At 37.8% G+C, this 24,241-nt stretch overlaps 1 protein-coding gene across 2 annotated transcripts; it reads right to left on the bottom strand.

Annotated features, from left to right (window-relative positions):
* Window positions 1-1,991: 1,991 nt before the first annotated feature.
* On the bottom strand, window positions 1,992-24,190 carry LOC136847341 (RNA-binding protein lark-like). Of its 2 annotated transcripts, none has more exons than XM_067118925.1 (6): window positions 24,054-24,190; window positions 4,832-4,919; window positions 4,170-4,302; window positions 2,848-3,302; window positions 2,611-2,688; window positions 1,992-2,310 (listed from the first exon to the last, which is right to left on the bottom strand). In XM_067118925.1, exons 2-6 carry the CDS (start codon window positions 4,909-4,911, stop codon window positions 2,268-2,270), a joined length of 789 nt encoding a protein of 262 aa, XP_066975026.1. In that variant the 5' UTR covers window positions 4,912-4,919; window positions 24,054-24,190; the 3' UTR covers window positions 1,992-2,267. The 2 variants fall into 2 exon arrangements, with proteins under 2 accessions (XP_066975026.1, XP_066975027.1); XM_067118926.1 differs by lacking the exon at window positions 24,054-24,190 and adding an exon at window positions 11,329-11,484.
* Between the last annotated feature and the right edge of the window lie 51 nt (window positions 24,191-24,241).

Below are 24,241 nucleotides of genomic sequence, written 5' to 3'. Positions count from 1 at the left end.
TCAGAATGGTGTACATGTCGTTTAGTATAAACATTTTTTCTATCATACAAATTACTAACCTACAAGTATCAAAGTATTCTGTAGTACAATTACCTAGCTAATTTATCACATTTTTCAATTTGTAAAAACAAAGCTTGTTTAAAAATAACACAAAAGTACCCTTCACTGATAAAGTGCTCTTACTATAAACTTCGTTTAACTTAAAAAAGTGCAATCCCTCAGAATCAGTAGACATTTAATTTACCAAATTCCTTCTACATTACATTCTCTCCTTACACCTGGCTCAGGAGACCTGCCATACCCAAAAATACTCAGTATGTTATGACAGAGAAGATTACACATCAAAATTCCAAACCATTTACAATCTCCTTGCAACACTAAAATAATAAAGTTAATTTAACTGATATCCAGTTTGCTTTACCAACCACCAACATTCCTATTTCTCAAAGACCTATCCATTACATACAGACTGTTCTTGACATTCCTTGCTGAATTATAGTTAAGAAGAAATTACAAAGTCTGAAACTATTTCAAACTTCCAAAAACTATGAGTTCTTAAAACAACCATAAGTTAATGACAAAAGGCCATATGCTTTCAAGAAAATACACAAAGCCAGGTGTTCCATTTCAGCATAAAATTTCACATCATCTATACTTACTATAATATAGTATAGCACCCCTCTGAGATGGCCGAAGCGCTCAATGTTGTTCAAGACAAGGTCAGGACTATCCAGTCATGCATTTTCCACATCAGAGACGTCTCGCCCTCATCGACCAACCACTTCATAGAGGAACCTAGTGGGAGAAGAGAGATTAATACATGACTAACACATCACTGCCTGTAAGGGGACTAGCAGATTTAACTATCGCAAAACTAAACGTTCGATTGACCTCGTACATCAGTTAATATCAATTTCTTAGAAGCAAGGGTTTATTATTATTCGTCCAAAGTCTTTAATAAAAAAGGGTATTCGTACAATAGGTATCGGAAGTCTGGAAAGAACGTGACTACCAAAGCGTACTTATCACTTTTTAGAGAGCAATATTCAAGGCTTGAGTCGTTAAGAGTTCTTACAGGTTCGAGCTTTGAGTAATCATCCAATTATCTTTTTTCAAAAGTGAGTACAATAGAGAATAAACAGGCGTTGAAATTACCACCGCACTGTCATAAGCTGGGCACTCCACACTGCTTAGATACATAGACAGGTACGCAGTCGGTAAATATCTTGCCAGAGAAAACGGGTGATGGCATTATGAAGTCAAGATGGGTAGTTCAGTGATGCGATGGATTATGTGTACATAAAAAAAAGCTTATGATGATGTACTCACAAGAGCAAATGTCATTGAAACTGTATCATAAATTATACTTAAGTCTAGAGTGTAGTATTTTAAGTGAGGTAGGACATGCAAGAGTCATGGACGTTGTTGGTTAGGGCACCGCCTCCCTTTTTAAGTTGAGACCCGTGTAATAAAAGCTAACCTGGCCAACCACGACGAGATCTGCTAGGATGTTGTGACCCAGGCGACTAAAAATCTCTCAAGACTCGAAAGGCTCGAGACACAAGAACACCAGAATCACAGCCCCCTAGCAATCCCACACACGTTCCACCTGCAAGAGACGTTGCCGGCCGACGCTGCCTCGAGCCTCTAGCGCACGGTCACATCATCGTCACAAGTCTGTCGCTTACGATGCTTGTGAACAGTGGGGGTTGTTGATAGGTCGAACAGCATCTGGCCCAGGACATTGTCTAGGTCCTACAGTGAACTACAAGACTGATATCAGGCAAGGATACTGAAGCAAGTGACAACTAGAAGGTCGCCTCACGTGAATACTGGGTCTTACCTGGGTACCTGTCGCTGCTCTGCACTCCTTTAATTTTTCAGTTATTTTATCAGAGGTCTTGGTGATTGATCGGGTGCATATGTGATGGCAGTTATATTATAAACTGTATATTTATTCTAGAACTACTCGCAAGGTTATTACTGAAAAATTCTCTTTAGGTTTCCTTAAAAATAAGATTTATTGGTACGCATTACACATGTGGGTAAACATTAACGATATCTTCAGGTTTTGTAACCTTTGAAACATCATGAGACTTTAGATTCTTTTGTTCATATACGCTATATATATAAGTATCCAATCATCAGTATTGTTCAGACGCTAACATGATTCCAAGAACTTCCGTGTTGGAACTATGCATCTCTGCCACCAAGATCTGATTATCGGCGGGTGCATGCACACGTTGCAGTCAGCCTCTACTTGGCATCTAAAAGCGTCTGGGGGGCATGTCACGGGGAGGACCGGGGTAGCTACAAGAGAACATGAAAACATTCACATCATTTTCTGCTTGCAATATGCTGTCATGGATAAAAATATAGGTTATGAATTTCGCAACATGTTCATTCGACAAGAGATGGTTAATACCAAAACGAAGACTTTCCCTCGCAAGAAGCTATTGGACTTAATCCATCGGTAATCGGGAATTTTAGTACTGAACACTGTAACGAAACTAGCTTACAGTTTAAAAATCGGACAATTGTAACAAGAAAATATATCTCCAGATATATCACTATTTCAAGAAGCATTCTTCACCCAAATGCCATACTCACCGACGGGGTGGACTACGTCTGGGTGGAGAACGTCCGCGAGGTGGGAACATATCCCTTCCACCTCCATAAATATCACGGCTGGAAAGAAATGCATACATGACTGGTCTGTGAAAACCAAATCTCATCGCAACTTGGTCCGAAAAAACCAATTCCTACCACAACTAAATCAAAAACATCCTATATCAAAACACATTACCACACAAATCACTCAATAAAAGCACCAAATGCAGTACTTACTCTGCCCTTGGCCCATACATATCACTGTAAGGATCATCTCTTCGGTCATAGCCCATTGGAGGTGGTCTTCGGTCCATTGGGGGTGGTGTTCGTCTGCCCATAGGTGGTGGGGGCATACGATCATATGAATCATATCTGTCGTAAGGGTCTCTGTATGCTGGTTCCCTTGGCATTGGGGGAGGTGGTGGGCGTCTATCAAGACCACTTCCTGGGGGTGGCAGAGGCCGTCTGTCGCGTCTTTCATAATCATCATAATATCCATTTCTCATTGGAGGTGCTGGAGGTGGGCCTGGAGGAGGAGGACCAAATCTATCACCCATAGGAGGTCTTCTGTCATATGGGCCAGGACGTGGCATGCCACGACCTCTCATGGGTCCACCACGGCCTCTAAACCCACCCATACCACCTCGACCACCACCCATTCCCCCACCAGCTCTCTTTTCACCTGTAGATTGCTGTGGAAAAAATATTAATTTAACAGATGCCATAGCTTGAAGTTTAAGCATTAGTGAGCCATAAACTCTATAAACTAAAAATAACTAAGAAAAGATCCGTGGACTCCCAGGAACCAAGAGCACAAACTGCTGTGATAACTTCATTATTGGGGATTAACAAGTTTTCTACAAAAAGCCTAATTCAATTCAAGCTTCAGCATTCACAAGAACTTCCCATTTAACAATCAAATCTAGGTTAAAACTTTCATGTTAACAAGAAACATTTCATCGATAGTATCAACCCACCTACAATCAATTTACCTATACTACTTACAATTAATTGACCTTAGCAAGAAACTTTCAAGTTAAAAAAAAAGCAATAGTACACTTTTCAAGCAAACTCTGCCCAACCTATCATGTCAAATTACTGAGAGCAATGTGAAACTATTAAGTGGCACTTACATCTATGAACTGTTTCAACTCTGACATGGAAATGCACAAGTTAAAACTAAATGACTACACTTATACAATGCATGTTTCACACAACTACTTCAGTTAGTATTTTGACCTTTTTATGCCATCCTGACTACTTCATCAAGTACTTTGACATATTTTATAATTTTTAACATGAGCCACTGGAATAATTTTGTCAATTACCATTCAATATTATTGGGTTACTTTCCTAGACCACAAGTACAATATTTTTTTCACGAAAAATACACAAGATTATACACTTTTTTTCCCCAAAAAACTGAACAACTGGACTGTCACTAACATTAAACCACTTTTCAGATGTTATGCAGGCACCTAGAAATTAAACCTGCAAATCCAGGTTGGGCAGTTTAACCCTATAGACAATTAAAAAAATAAATAGACTATCATACTCACCTCAACACTGATTTTGAAGCCATTCAGATCCCAATTGTTTAAATTTCTGATTGCTGCTGCTGCCTGGTCCTCTGTTTTCATGTGAACAAATGCGTAATTGCCGAGAATTGAGCATTCTGTAACCTCACCATATCTGCAAGAATAATCCAGTTCTAGTGCACAGATATTGTTGGAGACAGTGCAAACAAACATATGTTTCACGAGTTCGCCATTACTAAAAAACTACTGCTGTCCAGTGATTTTGCCACAAAGCTAAATGGCCCACATACCTAGAGATGGGAAGAACTGAATTCTAGTTTTCAATGGTCTTTTATGCAATTGTCATGTTACTCCCTCTAAGCACTGGAGACCCTTTGGAAAGTTAACAAGCTTTGTTCCAATATAAATTTTAAGTTCACTTCTGTTTTAAGATGTTATCTAGTGTACTTTCCTGTGATGGGCAATGACAATGAACTACCAACAATTTCTCCTTACTTAACCACAATGACAGCAGTACACAAAAGGCATATAACGTAAACGATTCTGAATGCTCAATCTGTGGCAGTGTTCTCGTTTTCTTCAGATTTCAGAGGTCAACACATTTAAAACTACCCCTGACTGTGAAATACCTTAAATTATCAAACATATTATACAACAGTGCTCTGAAAAATGACAGGCTTTACCTTTCAAATAATTTTCGAAGTTCAAAATCCTTGCAAGTTGGAGGCAACTTGCCAACAAATATTTTTGTCTTGGGAGGCATGGCTGCACCTGAAAAAGAAACAAACTTTCAACTGACTATACACAAACCTTTGAAGAGCCTCAAATACTGTATATTTATAATTTACATTACATATAGACAATTGTGAAATACCTTGAAAAACAACTGGTTGTAAACCCTACAGCGATACACAAAATTTTTTTTCTTGTGGAAACCCATTCTACGAAAACTCATTCTTATAAATTTTCCCCATGTCCCAATGAAAGTCCTTCAGTTACCAAAATAGTAGGCATGCAGACTTCAAAGTACCATGTGTTGTGTCATTATGAAATGTTAAAATATTGCTCAGTCATCCCAAATTCAATTCACAGAGGCCATATTTCATAATTGGAGAGCCAAAGAAAGATGTTCCATTCAAAAACCATTATTCCATCGAGTGGAATAAAAATGCCAAAGGTGCAAACTTGGATAGATACGACAGTTACAGGGTCAATAAGATGTTCAACCGAGTTGGGGTTAGTTTTAAGATCATCCACAGTTGGAACTTAACTGTAAGAAGGCCAAGCATTTGGAAAACACTGACCTATGTAGTGCATTTGCTGCCAATGCCTGCTTTGCCAACTGTTTTTTGTAGTAACAATGACTGACCCAATAACTTTAGGACTAAAATCCCATTCCACCAACGCCCCACTTCGTGGTCTCAGCAGCAGCTTCAAAAGCAATCACAAGAGACTACATTGCACTCATCAAGAACTTTAAAATCATTACCAATGCAAACCATGACACCAGGCCTACATCCATAAAGGTATCCAAGAATGATGAAATCTTCAAGACAAGGTTTTTGCAAGCTCAAACTACTTGATCCCACATTTTGGAAACATGCCTCACCATGAAGGCAGCTGTTTGCTAAGAGGGTCATGGTCAAGGCCACAGTCCCCAACTTGGCATCATCTGCAAAGCCTTTGGCAATGTAACCATGCATAACAAATGAAGTCATTAGTGAGAGTAAGTGTATCAAATATACAATGTGAAGCCACCAGCACAGTGTCAAGTCTGCCTCATAGTTCAGAATCCAAGGCCAGCCTGTTTACAAAATGCTAAAGAATATAAACAACTTTACCCAAAAAAAAAAAAAAATAAATAAATAAACAAATAAAAAAAATTAACCTGTATGTATATATGCATGTGTATATATATACCTACTTGCCCAACTCAGTGTCTAAATTGCATAATTGCACACTCGCATGTCTTGGCAAAGAAAATTATGAGACAACATTAAGTTCTTCTACTAAGCCTTGCACACTCGCATGTATTATCAAGAAAATCACGAGACAACGTTAAGTTCTTTCACTATGCCTGAGTCTTACTTATCCTAGGGGAAAAAAAAAAAAAAAAAAAATAAATAAATAAATAAATAAATAAAATAAAAATACATAAATAAATAAATCAATCTGGCGGTATTGCTGTATTTCAACAGAAAAATCAGTAATGCACTACTGCGACAACCACGTAACTGGCAACAATGACAACTCAATACCCCATTATGATTTCGAATAGCAACTGAATATCCCATATGTTTATCAGTCCAAAGTAAACCAAGTTACCATTTTATCTAAACACTTTGGGAAGAGCTTGGCTAAGAGCCAAGGTGGCACTTGTGCAGGAGGCCAGCAACAGAGCATCATAAAAAAAAAGCACTGCCAAATTTTTATAAAGTTAAGATTTTTCCAAACCTAATTAAGTGTAAAACCATTTGAAAGTGTACTAAGCAACAGCTGGATACACTCCAATGTTCTATATATCCAATGTTCTATATAGTAAAGTATGCATTTAAACCCTTGACAGTGTTCTTGGCAATTCACCCCATTTTTGTGACAGTACACTCAAGTTTAGGAATTACAAAGCCATCCTTAGTGTACTCTCTCTCAATTCTAACTTCACTAATACAATTCCCTATTAACTGAATTGAGCTTTTTTGTTTTCCATCCAAAACAACGTTGGCTCTAAAATCAACAAAATCACTTGGACTGCTCAGGGTTTATAACTGGCCAGGGCAAACTACAACATTCCTGCCAGTAGTTAAGTCTGCTGATAGTGAGATTTGTTGACGGTTCACCAGCTTCCAGAAAAATATTAATTTTATGGCTACGCTAGTTCTACAGGAATGCATTCACTGCATCGTATCTGTCATCTGCTTAAACAGAGCTCCAATTATTGCAGAGTTGTGATTCCACTCCCAACATTTTAAGCACAACATTTTAGATTGTCATGGGAATATAGTAAAGATGTTTCTACATCGTAACTGAACAAACAATTCAAACTTTCATAAAAATGTACAGGTGTTGTCTGGCATAAACTGCAACCTGCAATTTTTCAATACTTCAATAGAAGCAACAGTTTCACCAGAATGTGTTGTATTCAGTTTGAGGTATTTGTATAAAGACCAAGAATTCCCATCAAAATCTGCTATAAAAATGTACACGTAACAGGAATCTGGGTACTGTCAGTACTTAACCGTGGGATCATGTCTCAATCTGTCTGGCATAAGCGCAACTTTTAAAAACCTGAAGTAGGCTGCAATACCATGAACAATGGTTCTCAAAAAGATATAAAACCAATAGCTCATAGGCCAAGCTTTGCTTCCTCCTTGCACACCTTTGGTAGTTTCAGTTCTCCCACAGCTCACACAATAGTCGCTTAGTGGTACAATGCTAACCTGACATTATGTGGCAAGTTTCAAATTAACTCAACTCGCCAGCAAACTACTCCAGGTTGCTAGGTTTTACTTATGGGATAAATATCCAAGCAGCTTATACCATATTTACCCAAGCAGCAGGTAGGCCACTGGAAAGTACAGTACAGTACTGGTCTTCCATTCTCATATCAAAAGATTGCATGTAAATAAATGAACAATCAAAACCACTGGATAGAGTCACTTTTCAGTTAAGTATACCTAGGTGGATTGCTTTGCAATTTTATGCCAAGAAAGTGTAACATTCGATGTTTGTGTTGTTTTCAGGCTGCTGAAAGCAATACAGGGTTACGTAGCTACATTAGGAGATATAAAGTTTGTAACAATTATGCTAAATTAAGCCAAAGTCAAAATGTTTTCTCCCAAAAATTTACGCTTATTAACACCAAATACAATACTGGTATTAGATTACTTGAACACTGGTGGGCAATCAACATCATAGGCTAATATTAGGTCTTCACTAAAAACAAAGTTCCTCGTTGGGTGGGTTCCGTTCTCAGTCAGCACTCTGCTGGCCGCGAGTTCGAATCTCCGACTAGCCAATGAAGAATGAGAGGAATTTATTTCTGGTGATAGAAATTCATTTCTCGCTATAATGTGGTTCAGATCCCACAATAAGCTGTAGGTCCCGTTGCTAGGTAACCAATTGGTTCTTAGCCACGTAAAATAAATCTAATCCTTTGGGCCAGCCGTAGGAGAGCTGTTAATCAGCTCAGTGGTCTGGTTAAACTAAGTTATACTTAACCTTTTTCACTAAAAACAGTGACTAAGGGTAGGCTAAGCGTATGGTAAAATTTTGACTTCCAAGGGTCGCATGGGCCAGGGAGCCCTATGACAGGCTTTGGAAAACCAGCTTTTGGTATCAACTGCTGCTCTGAATAGACAATGCAATTATATTAGAAATTAATGAGTTTCTTGGACACAGCCCTGTTATTCTGAAATTACCCACTGAACTGCAGTTTTCGGCTATTACTCAAGTTTCTATAACAAATAAACACACACATATATAAATGGGCATCGCTGGCTTGATACCCAGCATTCAATATAAACACCAATGAAATAACCAATTAAATAATAATGATAAAATTAACTTTACAAGTTGCAAGCCAGAATTCTGTTACATACATCAGAGACAAACATTATGAGATTTTTGTAGTGCAAGGGAGCAATGAGTACAGTCCGATGTTCATACACTTGCTCTCAGGTTTATATACTGTACGGGGTCCATGAGTAGGCAAGTATATTACTTAAAGAGTAAGGTTAGGAATGCTTACTTATCACTGTTTTCTGATGTGCAAAGCAAAACATGCCTCAAGCCCTCATTCAACAAAATTTGCGTTACTTGATGTAACGTAACATTTTGTAACAGCAACAATTGTGGGCAACACTGGAATTCATAACATTCAGTTTTCAATATAAATGCTAAATATCATTCAGCTGTCACTGTACTCTTTCTTCATCCATGTTTTAATATATGCACTACTTTGGAATTAAACTAGCACGGCAACACAAACTTTCTTTTTCCACCAGACTTGTTATTTTGGAGTAAGTGACAAAGTCGGTCCTGGTCGTCACTTTAGGCCGTAACATCCAAAACAATGAAAGACATTGTTTATGGTATTTACCATTATCATTTCATGTTTTACCTACATCCCCAAGGGGATGGTACTAAACACGGCGGCCATTTGGCACGTAAACGTGCTTACGGCCGAAACAACCCGAATGCAACAAAGTAAACCACTGAATTTTGGTCATTCTACAGTTAGCCAACTTATAATTGCATTTATTGACCAGTACTTTGAGTTTATTCCCTTACTGGGTGATCCAATTCACCTGCTTCAATAATCTACATTTACGAATGTACACACCAAGTAATGGCAGAAATTTATTGGCTATGACTCAGAAAAGTTCATTTTCAAAAGATGTGAGCAAAATTCTGGTTAGATATACTCGAAGCTGGTACCCTTGACACAGGCTATCAGTTTGTTGTAAAATCAAGACATTCTGAGGTACATCAAAGTTAGCAGGCACAGCTGCAAGCCTAAGACCCACTAAAAACTAGGCTTCTGGTCTACATTACTATTTTTGTACAAGTAAGAACAAACTGACTGCAGGCAAAAAAGGTTCCACAGACAGGAAACAACCCTAACCTTTCCTAGCATGCAGGTCCTGACCTAACCTGACCTTACCTTCCTAACCTCACTTAAGGGACTGTGACCTGAACCGGCAGGGGCTTTGCCCCCTAGACCACCCCAAGTAGTGTTACAGGCTGATCCCATTGTTCTGCAAAGTGCCCTATTCATCCAATGTTTATTTACAAATAAACAACGCCTAGGTTAACTAACTATCTTCAACATTCAATTTCCACCAATAAGCCGGGGATGATAAAGCTTAGCATCGGCTACACTAACACATCTAAAAACCACAACAAGAATTGCATAGGCTTAATTCTCTTTAAAAGACTCAATTACCAAGAAGCCTATCAATCGTATATCTAGCCTGGCACAAGCTGACTGTATCCCAGCAACCAAAGGTACACATTTTTAGTTAAGGCTACTGTAGGTTGGGCTACGTCGACAGAGGTCTTTCCTTAAATTGGGTTGTTAGACTTTCGAGATTATCACAATTAAATTTCGAGACTATCACAATTAAAGAGGTGGAAAAAAATTTAATAACTGTCTTGTTACAATGGTCACGCCTACACTGTGGCTGTGTCAATTTGACCACTTTATATTTACAAAAATACGTAAATTTTATGAAAAGTCTGAATAAATATTAATTTTGGATACACTAAATATTTTCAATGGTAACTCGAGCATATGCTGTTTCTCTATTGCATACCGTTGCGTTTCCTGGTAAAACAACCAGTCGTTGCCTGGTGCACTCGAATCCGGATTAAGTATGAGTCAGATTTCGTTATACGATAAAAAAAAAATAAAGATAAATCTTATAAACCAAAAATGTTAAGTCCTATATTAACTCGTTCATGAATCATGTGACGTCATATTTTTAATATACGATTCAACGTCATAATTATACGTTTCAAAATGAAGACTCGTTCGTACGTTAAAAGTAAGATTTAATCTACCGAAAAAATGCCTCGAATCGAGCGCCTGACTTTATATGACGTAATCAATAATTTAAAATTAAAGATTAAAATAAAACTGGTTTAAAAATTATAAAAAATAGACTTTGATCTCCCGAAAACTGCCTGGAACCGGACGCCAAATTAAATTATTTTTTCTACTAACACGGACAAGGTCCCTCGCCCGTATTTTAAATTAAAAGCGTCCGCCAATGAAGAGAGAGAGAGAGAGAGAGAGAGAGAGAGAGAGAGAGAGAGAGAGAGAAGCCGCGCCTATTTCCCTGCAGATGCTTTGGCGGGCATATAGCCCCCGCCTCCACACGAAGAAACGGCGGCGACCGGCACCAGCGTCAAAATAAATTTTCATCTCGTTATATTTCCACCATCCATGTGCTAATTCTATACCTATGTTGCTAATTAAACCATGCCGGTCAATAATACGGTCCTAAAATCGCCCCGGGGAACATTCGGCCAAATATAAGGCATTAAAACAACGACCAACAACAATTCGGAGGCCGATTTGCCGCCAACAATGGCTTCGTAATATTCTTCCGCCGGGATTTCCGTAATCCCGCGTTATATCCGACATTTATTACGAAATCCGAATAGCGGTTATACTTACGCGTAAGAACAACGTCCAATATACTAGTCTTCCAGTGAAACACACGATTAAAAACCAAAGTGAAGTGGATCACCACACGTCCGTAACACCGATCCAAGCGACTTGCACTGTGGAAATGGCCGGGGATGGCTGGCTGGGGTGACGCCGTTGAGTCGTGACGTCATATCCTAGAATGCTCCTCCGCCAATGAGGAGGCCCAGAGGCTGCGCATGTGCCACATTGTCGAGTTTTCGCTAATGATTTCCGAATTGTAGGAAGATTATCCTTATAAAATATATATACCAAACACATTAAGACATCTAAAAGAAATTCTTATTCCAGATATATTATCCAAAATAACACTTCTGAATGTTATATCCAAATCAAAAAATAAATCTGTCATTAGCGCGGACAGACTCTCTGGCCTCTTCAAGCATATTCTGGGGTTCGCGGCTTCGCATAAGTCATCTTGCAAATTATTTTCAACAGTGAAAATCAATCACAATCGTCCTCGAAGTATGTTAAGGTGATGACATTCGACATATGGCTAAAATGTTGACTTCAAAAAGATTATTTTACACGTAGGTCGCACGTACTAGAACATTATGAAACCGAATTCACTTCTGCTTGAATAAGCATGTTTTGTTTTATCTAATGACAATGCATGAACTGCAGTTTTAATCAAAGTATTGTAACCTCTTCAGTCTTTCACAATTCAAACAACCACCATTAAATCAAAATGACAGTTGTAAATCGATACGCAACACGTGATACCTTCTTGTCCATTCATGTAAACGAGATGACATCCCAACAAGAGAATGCTTTGTCTGAAGGATACGTTTTCTTCTTCTTCCTTTCCCTCTCCTACTACCACAATTATCGTTCTCGCCCTTTGCTACGATATGCTATTATCCTTATATAGTTTCGAGTTTGTTTTACACAAGAATTTAACAAAATCGGCGAAAGGATTCTAGGAGACCTAGAGAGAGAGAGAGGAAAAATGATGCATAGGACTACGCTGCTCCGTTCTGTTCTCAACCAACACCACGTGATCCCGTCTGACCCGGCTTTGCACTTTTCCGGTTGTTTTTGACGAATCTTTCGCTCTGTAACTTGATCCATCAGCTGCAAAGGTGATATTTTAGTGGAAAAGATTCAAGAGGAAGATTAGTCGCCAGTTTTAAGTATGTGGAATAAGAATGTGGAGGGGAAAAAAGCTTATAAGATGAGAGAGCGGAATTTTTAATGAGGATCGAAACTCCTTGTATTCAAATTTTCAGAATTCTCTATCCCTTTCTCTCTTTTAAACGAGTTCAAAGCCATAGAGATGATGAATAAAAAAGAATATTGCGAAACCATTATGAATCAGCATTAATTAACTGAAACCAAGTAACCAAAAAAAAAAAAATAAATAAATAAAAATAATGATGCGATCAACACCACCAATTCAAAAAAGTTGATGTCACCCTCAGTGCGAAACAAATCAAAATATTGACGTCAGCATCCCTATTGAATATTTCAACGTCAGCTACAAAGAATGTTGTTTGAAACACAAATACTCTTTATTTGCATATTTTTTGCTTTTTTAAATATCTTAGTACGATCTGTTATAGTTCAAAAGTTCCTTTTCCTTCCGTAGAAGAAATGTTTCCAAATGCATTTTGTGAACTTCACTCTCGAAGAACTTGAAAGGTTCTTACCTGTGACTGCAACAGGAACTGTATGGGGGAGCAGAAGTTCAAAAGTTCCAACGCTCCACCTACTCTCCCCACAAGAGCAAATAAAGTACAATAATTATTACACTCCTGGCCACTAGTGTAACAGAATGGGTGACATTCAAGTTATGTCTTAAGTGACCGAAATAAAAGAGCAATTGGGTGTGCCCAGTTTGTAAATTCTCTTATTCTTCATTTTCTTTTCCTTCATTCGTCTGTACTCAACCCGTTAACTGGCTTTATTCTATCTCGTCCGTGAGATAACCCGAGCAAGAAAATAAGACTGAAACAAAGAAATTGATCAAGAAATGACAAAGTGTCTCGGATCGTTTAAAGAATGTGATTATTCTTAAGTCGCCATTCTATTTTCTTTAGCCAGTCAGAAACCAACTTATATATAAGTACGTATTCGTGTATCGAATTCCTTTAGCAGGAAAAAAAAATCACGGGAAGGAAAAGTTTGGTTATAAATCTTACGCAATTAAGGATGAGGATAAAATAAGACCGTTTTCTATAGTGTAAAATTGTAAATCAAAGTATATTGCTTATATATATATATATATATATATATATATATATATATATATATATATATATATATATATATATATATATATATATATATATAGCCTATATATATTATATATATAAATTATATATATATATATATATATATATATATTATATATATAAATATATATATATATATATATATATATATATATATATATATATATATATATATATACCAAAATCTTTTAAGCATTACGTGGTCTACGTAGGCCTAGTAACTAAATTTACTTATAACATTAAACTAAGATTTACACTCAAAAGTAAGGTCATGTTTTAATCTATAACAATAAATCAAGATTTAAACTTAAGAAAAAGGTCTTATATACCCTAAAACGGGATAAAAATGCACGCCTGACCTTGAGTTTAGGAGCAGTGTACTGTACTGCGTAATTCCCCAAGCGGAAGGTAACAATACATTATTCGTACTCCGGTAAATGTTACCTTAAAAGTATTCGGGGAAACTTTTCTCCCCACTTTCTGGAGAATCAATATTTGATGGCAGCCATTTGATGCAAGAAGCACTGATGGAATGTAGTTTTTTATTGTTTTATTTGTTCTGGCTGTTTCTCGTTCGTTTTATCATCTTTTATCTCTTCCTAGTGATCGTGTCTGTTACCGTATGGAGAAGAAGGGGAACGAAAAAGGCGGGAAATAAAGGAACGAAGAGACTCCATTGTTCGTCCGTCGGTGTTAAATTCGAAACACGTGGGAGAGCCAGTGTTATGTGCGGTGGAAAAGGAGGGCGGTTGAATTGAGGGAGGAAGGCGGGGGAGGGGGAGAACGGGAGGGGGAATGGCAGTTCTTCCCCACTTCTCTTAGACTCATGGCATGATTCATATCTCGACTCATCATATTCTTGGAGAGAGAGAGAGAGAGAGAGAGGGAGAGAGAAATGAGCTTTGACAGTTCTGTATGTAACAACGGAGGACCAATCTGCTTCCCCCGCCCATATTCTGATGACAAATCAAGTTGCTTTGATAAACACATTCGTCAAGGAATCTCTCTCTCTCTCTCTCTCTCTCTCTCTCTCTCTCTCTCTCTTTTGAAGGGAGAAGCTATATTTAAACCCATTGTTTCGCTAGGCAGTGATATGTGGTTAAAATGGCAATTATAAACGAGTGTCAGACGAATCGGGAATGACGTGAGCTTAGATCGATGAATTATTTCGTTTCTGTGAGCAGTCTAGATTTGAAAGGATTTTCTTGTTTCGTATTTAAGTTATTCATTACTGGGTCCGGAGACTTGTACGTGCATTGATTCACACTTCAAGTACTTACGTGAAAAAAAGACTCTAAAGTCTAATGCTTAATTTTAGAACAACTTACCTTTCCCATCTCTAGGCTTACTAGTCTCATGAATAGTTTTCAGATTTTTTTTTCAATTAATCTCAATAGTTTATTGGATATTTTGTGGTATGGAATCTCGTACTAATTAAGGCGAGACGGGAATGTTGTTACTACTGTGATAAAATAAATACGGATTTGCCGTAAATTAACAAAACCTGCCAATTAGTCTCAAGTTAGTTAAGCAACGAAGTCTTGTTCTAGCTGAAGAATTTACCGGAAGGGGCTCCGTCTATTTATAACCCCGAGTGCCTACATCCAGATGAAAAAGTCTGATCTGGTAAGAAACAAGCAAATAAGTAATTTGAGCGTATCTAACGCGTTAAATAAACAAACAATACGCCTTCATATACTGCCAATCGGAGACGACGAATCGACTCCATTCAATATTCACGCAAGACCAATTTAGCGCTGATTTAAATTCAGCTCTCAATTCCCTTTCATGACCGCGAAATTACCCGAAATGCCGTGATATGGTGAAATACATAATTACATGTTCATTGAGAGAGAGAGAGAGAGAGAGAGAGAGAGAGAGAGTAAAAACCAGTTTTCGTGGAGAATAACAGAAAGAGTGGGCAGCGTGTGTTTGATACCAGTCATTTGAGAACCGCTATTCTTTTTTTTTATCTAGAGATTAATGAGACACCACTACGACTCTCTCTCTCTCTCTCTCTCTCTCTCTCTCTCTCTCTCTCTCTCTCTCTCTCTCTCAAATTCTTATCAACAATTTCTTGATTTCTGTATTCTTTAACTAGAAGTCTGTTCAGGTTTACCGACAGACTGTCTGTTAGTATCATACACAACTCATAAAGGCCTATAATTCATATTTATTCATTCTCTGCATGAATAATGTTCAATTCATGAAAATTCACAACTTTCAAAGGAACCGCTTATCAGAAAACTGTTACGTCAGATACTTCCCAATCAATCAAGCACCAGTTTGGGTAACTTCACAAAAATCATGTGACGTCAAGTAATTTTCTATGATTGCCGAAGCTATTTCAATAGAGGCTAATATATGAAAGTAGTCATTTGTTTGATATAAACTTTTCACAGTTTCAGGTAATTTCATGAGAGAGAGAGAGAGAGAGAGAGAGAGAGAGAGAGAGAGAGAGAGAGAGAGAGAGAGAGTCTAACTGTGAATTTCAGTCAGACGCTGCAACTGGCCTTGGTTGAAGTACAGATATCAAAGGTCAGTTATCTTTTTCGATTCATTTGGAAGTAATCTAAAGGACTTGATACATTTTCCTTTTTTGGCCATTGTTGCTATAAGTACAGGGGGCCTTTTTTTTTTTTTTATGACAGGTAGAAGGTTATTTGCTCTAGAGTTGTATGACTGTAGACGCATATTTCACTGTAGCTGTTTTTGAGAGTTTGCGTTAAATTTATATTACACTTTTAATAAATATGGACACTCATTTGATGCTTTTCTGCCAGAGGTTTATCTGATATTAGGTTTCCGTTATGATTTCAGTCACTAATATGATTTTGCTATTTGCTGAAAATTATAATAAAAAAACAATAAAAAATTATTACAATTTTATCTCAACCAAATTCTAAATTCTGGTTGCCAGTTGCTAGACCCACTTTTGGTCGAATTTTCGTAAAAAAAACACAAGTAAGGTTTTTACGTAATCCTGCGACAAATAGACAAGCCAGTTGAAGTAAAAACACGATCTCTCTTTGTTGATGGTAATAATCCCATTGGCGAGGTTGTCGTTCTTTCTCTCTCTCTCTCATTTAAATTTGTGGAGAGAGAGAGAGAGAGAGAGAGAGAGAGAGAGAGAGAGAGAGAGAGAGAGAGAGTGTGTGTGTGTGTGTGTGTGTGTCTCCCTTCAATGTACACAAACACTTCACTGTACAGTCGTAATTCATATATTTCTAATAACTACCGTTTTTATATTTCACTCTGAAGTCTGTTGGCGCTACACGTAATAAGCAATAGAACAAACTTATAAAAGTACCACAAAGAAACCAAGAGTAAATAAACCCTTTCAAGAGTAAAAGTCCGAGCACATGGAACTTCTCAATGTTGAATCGTCACGTGGAAACTGTAATTATCCACTTTATTGGTATTTATTTAATCGATCTTTATTTGCAAACTAAGCTCTTGGTAAAGGATTCACTCAGCCCGACGTACGAACACACACGCACACACTCACGTACACAGCACACACACACACACACACACACACACACACACACTCAGTCTCTCACACACAAAAGCATCCTGTCAAAGATCTCTTCTGTTGAGCCAGCAGTTCAGTTGGCCAGTGATGATCTCATCAACTTTTGCTGTATACGTATAATATTTATTTTTATCTTTGAGCCACTTCTACATTTTCTTTATTTAAAATTTCTTATCAAACAATATTAAAGGCATTCAGTGAAAATATTGCTTGTAATTTAAAGTAAAGGTCCCCTTCTGTAAGCTGTCGAGGACACTAAGCCTATGGCTTTGCCATGAGCAAGTAACTGTATTTTTTTCCCGCGATCACAAAATGTAGTCGAGATCCTTTCTGTAAGTTGAATGGAACACCATGCCTATGGTCTTGCCATGAACAAGTACTGTAAGTTTTTCCGTGATTACAAACTGTAGTCAAGGTCCCTTTCTGTAAGATGACGAGGACGCTAGTCATGAGGAAGTAACTGCAAATTTTTCCCGTAATTACAATCGTGTAGTCAAGTTCCCTTCTGTAAGCTGACGAGAACACTAGGCCTATAGTTTTGCCACGAGAAAGTAACAGTTTTCCCGTGATTACAAAATGTGGTCGAGGTCCCTATCTGTAAGCTGATGACACTAGGCCTATAATTTTGTCATGAGCAAGTACTGTAAGTTTTCCCGTGACTACAAACTGTGGACTAAATTAGGCCTTTAGTTCTGTCATTGGCAAGTAACTAAGTGATCCGTGATTACAAACTATAGATTAAGTCCCTTTCTGTAAGCTGACGAGGACACTAGGCCTTTACTTTTGTCATGAGCAAATACTGTAAGTTTTCCCGTGATTACAAACTATAGACTAAGTCCCTTTCTGTAAGCTGATGAGGACATTAGGCCTATAGTTTTGTCATGAGCAAGTAATTAAGTTTTCCGGTGATTACAAACTAGACTAAGTCCCTTTCTGTAAGCTGATGAGGACACTGGGCCTATAATTTTGTCATGAGCAAGTAATTAAGTTTTCCGGTGATTACAAACTGTAAACCAAGTCCCTTTCTGTAAGCTAATGAGGACACTAGGCCTATAGTTTTGTCAAGTGCAAGTACTGTAAGCTTTTCCGTGATTACAAACTAGACTAAGTCCCTTACTGTAAGCTGACGAGGACACTAGGCCTATAATCTTGTCATGAGCAATAAGTTTTCCCGTGATTAAAAACTGTAGACTGCGTCCCTTTCCGTAAGCTGACGAGGACACTAGACCTATAGTTTTTTCGTGAGCAAGTAACTAAGTTTTCCCGGGATTACAAACTGTAGACTAAGTCCCTTTCCGTAAGCTGACGAGGACACTAGACCTATAGTTTTTTCGTGAGCAAGTAACTAAGTTTTCCCGGGATTACAAACTGTAGACTAAGTCCCTTTCCGTAAGCTGACGAGGACACTAGACCTATAGTTTTTTCGTGAGCAAGTAACTAAGTTTTCCCGGGATTACAAACTAAGTCCCTTTCCGTAAGCTGACGAGGACACTAGAGTCCCTTTTTCCGATTACAAACTGTAGACTGCGTCCCTTTCCGAAGCGACGAGGACACTAGACCTATAGTTTTTCGTGAGCAAGTAACTAAGTTTTCCCGGGATTACAAACTGTAGACTAAGTCCCTTTCCGTAAGCTGACGAGGACACTAGACCTATAGTTTTTTCCCAGGATTACAAGTAACTAAATTTTCCCGTGATTACAACACTGTAGACCTATAGTTTTTTCGTGAGCAAGTCCCTTTTCCGTGATTAGCTGACGAGGACACTAGACCTATAGTTTTTTCGTGACACTAGACCTATAGTTTTTTCGTGAGCAAGCGAGTAACTAAGTTTTCCCGGGATTACAAACTGTAGACTGTGTCCCTTTCCGTAAGCTGACGAGGACACTAGACCTATAGTTTTTTCGTGAGCAAGTAACTAAGTTTTCCCGGGATTACAAACTGTAGACTGAAGCTGAGTCCCTTTCCGGGATTAAAACTGTAGACTTCCGAAGCGACGGACACTAGACCTATAGTTTTTTTCGTGAGCAAGTAACTAAGTTTTCCAGGGATTACAAACTGTAGACTAAGTCCCTTTCCGTAAGCTGACGAGGACACTAGACCTATAGTTTTTCGTGAGCAAGTAACTAAGTTTTCCCGGGATTACAAACTGTAGACTAGACCTATAGTTTTTTCGTCCTTTCCGATTAAGACTGCGTCCCTTTCCGTAAGCTGACGAGGACACTAGACCTATAGTTTTTCGTGAGCAAGTAACTATTACAAACTGTAGACTGTTTTAAGCTGACGGGATTACAAACTGTAGACTAAGTCCCTTTCCGTAAGCTGACGAGGACACTAGACCTATAGTTTTTTCGTGAGCAAGTAACTAAGTTTTCCCGTGATTACAAACTGTAGACTGCGTCCCTTTCCGTAAGCTGACGAGGACACTAGACCTATAGTTTTTTCGTGAGCAAGTAACTAAGTTTTCCCGGGATTACAAACTGTAGACTAAGTCCCTTTCCGTAAGCTGACGAGGACACTAGACCTATAGTTTTTTCGTGAGCAAGTAACTAAGTTTTCCCGGGATTACAAACTGTAGACTAAGTCCCTTTCTGTAAGCTGACGAGGACACTAGGCCTATAATTTTGTCATGAGCAAGTAACTAAGTTTTCCCGTGATCAAAAACTGTAGACTGCGTCCCTTTCCGTAAGCTGACGAGGACACTAGACCTATAGCTTTTTCGTGACTAAGTAGTGCACGTTTTTCCCGAGACTGAAAGACGGTTTTGTAGCTCCAGTTCGTGAATATGACAAAAGGGCTGACCTTTGCATATTGATATTCCTACCGTATTCTTATGTGAAAATGGACCATTTACAGATTTTTGTATACAGAATGTGTTACAATGCTTTTGGTGCACAAAAAATAAATACAAAAATGTTTTGCAAGGTCACTTTCTGTTGCTAAATGCTCACCTTTTTGTACAACTATTTTTTCCCTATACAACATAAAAAAAGTTACTAAGTCATACTGCTTTCGAGAAACATACCGAAAGTTCAAAAGTCATTCTGAAAAGTTCAAAAGCGTTTCCATTTACTTCGGCACTTGTAATATAGAGGATTATATTTGTACCCATATTCAATGCCAATGAACCTACCGTATGTCACTCGTCACAAAATGCGCAATGATACAAAATATACAGAGTCCGTAACTTTTATACAGTTTCACCGATGAGTGTCGGAGTTTCAAACATTCAAGCAGATGTTTTGTTCAGTCTCCGTTCCCTAGAGAGAGAGAGAGAGAGAGAGAGAGAGAGAGAGAGAGAGAGAAATTGTATTTTAACCCAATGTATCAAGCTGAGAACTATTCTTTATCAATAATTACATCTTACATGAACACTTAATCGAAAGCCAGCAATTGAGAATAAAATACGGAAACAAGTGAATGAAAAGAACATTAAATGTAATTCCTTCTATCATTATGAGCGATTATCTTCTAAATCCAAACGAAAAAGTAATTTTTTTAAGACGGAAACAAGATTTGTAATTCATCGGCCAGAGAGCCAATAATGCTGTTGCTGCTGTTGTAAAAACGTCAACGCTGGTCAATCGTGGGAAAGATAATTAATGGAAAAAACTATACTTATAAATTTATCTATATTCCTTTTCAAAGATTTGTTCTACTAAATTTCTGTATACTTTTTTTTTTTAACTTGACGCCTCACCTAAATAAGGAAGAGAATAATGAATAGAAAGTTGAGGAAGAAATGAAAAACACTACTAATGCTACTTGCAGGGTGGTAAATTGCATGATTCAGAGAAAACGGAAGCTGGGAGAGAGTTCCAACGCCGGCAATATAGGCCAAAGAACGTCAAGATATCTTAGCAAAAATAAATCTAGATTAACATCACGGCAAATTTTATAAATCATTCATCACTCAACTGGGTGAAACCGAATGAAAACGAACATAAAATACAATCTAAAATATAGAATACCGTTGTCACCAACAACTAACTAAACGGATCTTGTTATTAGTCTAACAAACGATGTCATGTTACGTTGTTTGGTGCGACTGAGGATAGATAGCATACAGGTGTGTCACACACGCACAACAAGTGTAAATAACCGTAATCTTATTCATGTACCCGCCCCCACCCTCCTCTCTCTCTCTCTCTCTCTCTCTCTCTCTCTCTCTCTTCCCCCTTGATAATTGAGGCATTCAGTAGGCTAAAAGTCTCTGTAATAATTAGACTGTTTCTTTATCCCCATAATTTCAGCACGAGAGAGAGAGAGAGAGAGAGAGAGAGAGAGAGAGAGAGAGAGAGAGAGAGAGAGAGAGAGAGAGAGAGAGAGACACCGTCGGCAGAATGAGAGGAGGACTGTCAGCCTTCAAAATTGAAATCACTGCAAAAATCAACTGCAAATACCTGTCAGGCCTCTTGACATCGTCTGGTGCTGTGTATGTGTGAGAGAGAGAGAGAGAGATATGGAAACGAACAGAAGCTTACTTTTCTACGTCCATAGATGAAAGGCAATCTGAGATCTTGATTACAGAATGAGAAAAAGCTTACTTTGTGTGTCCATGTGTGAAAGTGTCTGAGATCTTGATTGTGTGAGAGAGAGAGAGAGAGAGAGAGAGAGAGAGAGAGAGAGAGAGAGAGAGAGAGAGAGAGAGATGGAAACGAACAGAGACTGATCTTTTTTACGCCCATAGATGAAAGGGCAATCTGGGATCTTAATGAGAGAGAGAGAGAGAGAGAGAACCGGATACGACACCTGAACACTGATCTGAAACTCCGTCATTCAATTCTTCTATAATTATATTTACTACAGATTCAACGAATGTAAGCCTATCACAGCAAATTACCCGATAACGTAAAATTACGATTTTCCATTCAGCAAATGTCTAAAATACTCTCTAACCATCTCCCTTATTCTTCTCAGAATGTCCAAAATTCGAAATTCCTTTTTTCAAAATCAACGTTCGGTTCCTTCCACGCTTCTAGATATTCTGTGGACCACGGAGGGATCTAGAATCTAGGCAAAGTCTGAACATCATTTTCCACCCCTCTGACGGAGCTTCAATTCTGCATGACCACTTGTCAAGGGGAGGAACTTCGAACCAACGAATTGTTTAAAAGGAAAAACCAAGAGCAACCGCCAAGGTTTTTTTTTTTTTTTTTTTTGTCGCCTTGAGGCATGAGTCATCAAATTCTAAATATCGTAAACTATGATAAAATAGGTTCTAGATATTATAAACCAGGAAAAAATAGATTCTGGATATTATAACCCAAGATAAAATAGGTTCTGGATATCAGAACCTATGATAAAATAGATTCTGGATATCAGAACCTATGATAAAATAGATTCTGGATATCAGAACCTATGATAAAATAGGTTCTGGATATAAACTATGATAAAATAGGTTCTGGATATCATAAACTATGATAAAATAGATTCTGGATATCATAAACTATGATAAAATAGGTTCTGGATATCATAAACTATGATAAAATAGGTTCTGGATATCATAAACTATGATATAATGGGTTCTGGATATCACAAACTATGATAAAATAGGTTCTGGATGATACAATAGGTTCTGGATATCAGTCTATGATAAAATAGGTTCTGGATATCATAGTCTATGATAAAATAGGTTCTGGATATCATAAACTATGATAAAATAGGTTCTTAATACCATAAACTATGATAAAATAGGTTCTGGATATCATAAACTATGATAAAAATAGTTTCTGGATATCATAACCTATGATAAAATAGGTTCTAGATATCATAACCTATGATAAAATAAGTTCTGAATATCATAACCTATGATAAAATAGGTTCTTGATATCATAAACTATGATAAAATAGGTTCTGGATACCATAAACTATGATAAAATAGGTTCTGGATATAAAAAACTATGATAAAATAGAGTTGAAATATAGTAAACTATGATAAAATACCATCTAAATAGTTTTTATTATCGGAACCAATCCATGAGAGAATTGAACTACTGAAACTGATGCAACATCCGTTCAGCGTACTGCAATCGAAATTTGTCGTCAATACAGTAACCAACGAAACTATTCACTTTTATAATGAATTACAGATTACTGTCCTGTTCATGCACAGTACTAAATAAGTGTAACCGGTTACTTAAGTCAAGCAGTGCTTTAAAAATACTTTTAAACTACAATTATCTTCATCCAGGATTTCCAAAATTACAAACAATCTTTCATCTCGTTTGCTTTGAAACTTAATAAACAGGGCAGTCTTCCAAGTCATAGTAAGTTGAGCAAACGGACATACGTGAACGGACAATTTCCCCTAAACCAGAGTTTTAATTCAATGCTTGTTTGCTCTAAAAGAAGCGAGTGTTCGGACGAGACAGATCCCCCCAACCCCCTCAACTCGTCTATTGGCTTAGACAGCCGCCACCTGGTATCACGGCGGCCAGTTTTTGCTTTTGTTTATTCATTTATCTTTTGTCTCTTTACTTTCCAGCGGTGCAGTTTCTTGCGATAAGCTTCATTCACTGGTTACGCATTAAGGCAATGATCATCACCAAAAATGATATTTTATATCATCGATATAATTACTGTAAAGTTTGGACGAAACTTGACAACTAGGCTATGGCGGCATTGCGTAAACGACTATTATCTTTTGCGATAAAACATCCGCCAAATGTTCACAGAAAATTATTCTCCGCCCATTCGCTTCAGTTTATATCAGATTGCACTCCCTGTACGTAATTGGCCAACAAAAATTACAAATAAATCATTAACAAAGAACAGATAAATGAGACTGATTTGTCGAATTCGAACTCAATAATACAGGGTGTCTGAAAGCCTAGCACTATAAGTGGGAAATGGAATTACGATTAGTTTTTCTTCTCACGTTTCATACTTATCGGCCACCCTGTAAGCTTAAAAGCAATTCAACTGACCGTTGATGGAGTCCGGTGGTCCACATCAGGCATCCTTTCCCCCCTAATGCCTCAAGTCAAAGGTCGGTGCTGGGCATAAGCCAGTTCAGTCTAATTCAACTGCACTAGCTCCAAGTCCGTAGACCGACTGACTAACAAATTCTTTTAGAGGCCAAATTCTTGGTCCTGTAGGGAGGGAATATATACTG

The sequence above is a fragment of the Macrobrachium rosenbergii genome, chromosome 16, assembly GCF_040412425.1.
Source record: "Macrobrachium rosenbergii isolate ZJJX-2024 chromosome 16, ASM4041242v1, whole genome shotgun sequence".
Taxonomy (NCBI): Eukaryota; Metazoa; Arthropoda; class Malacostraca; order Decapoda; family Palaemonidae; genus Macrobrachium; species Macrobrachium rosenbergii.
The sequence above is the reverse complement of the archived record's forward strand: the minus strand, read 5'-3'. Positions and strand labels throughout refer to the sequence as shown.

Coding starts and splice junctions, on each gene's coding strand:
- LOC136847341 (XM_067118925.1), bottom strand. CDS start 4,911: ATGCCTCCCAAGACAAAAATATTTGTTGGCAAGTTGCCTCCAACTTGC. Junction 4,303..4,831: donor CTTCGAAAATTATTTGAAAG/GTAAAGCCTGTC, acceptor TTATTCTTGCAG/ATATGGTGAGGTTACAGAAT. Junction 3,303..4,169: donor GCTTCAAAATCAGTGTTGAG/GTGAGTATGATA, acceptor TTTTTTCCACAG/CAATCTACAGGTGAAAAGAG.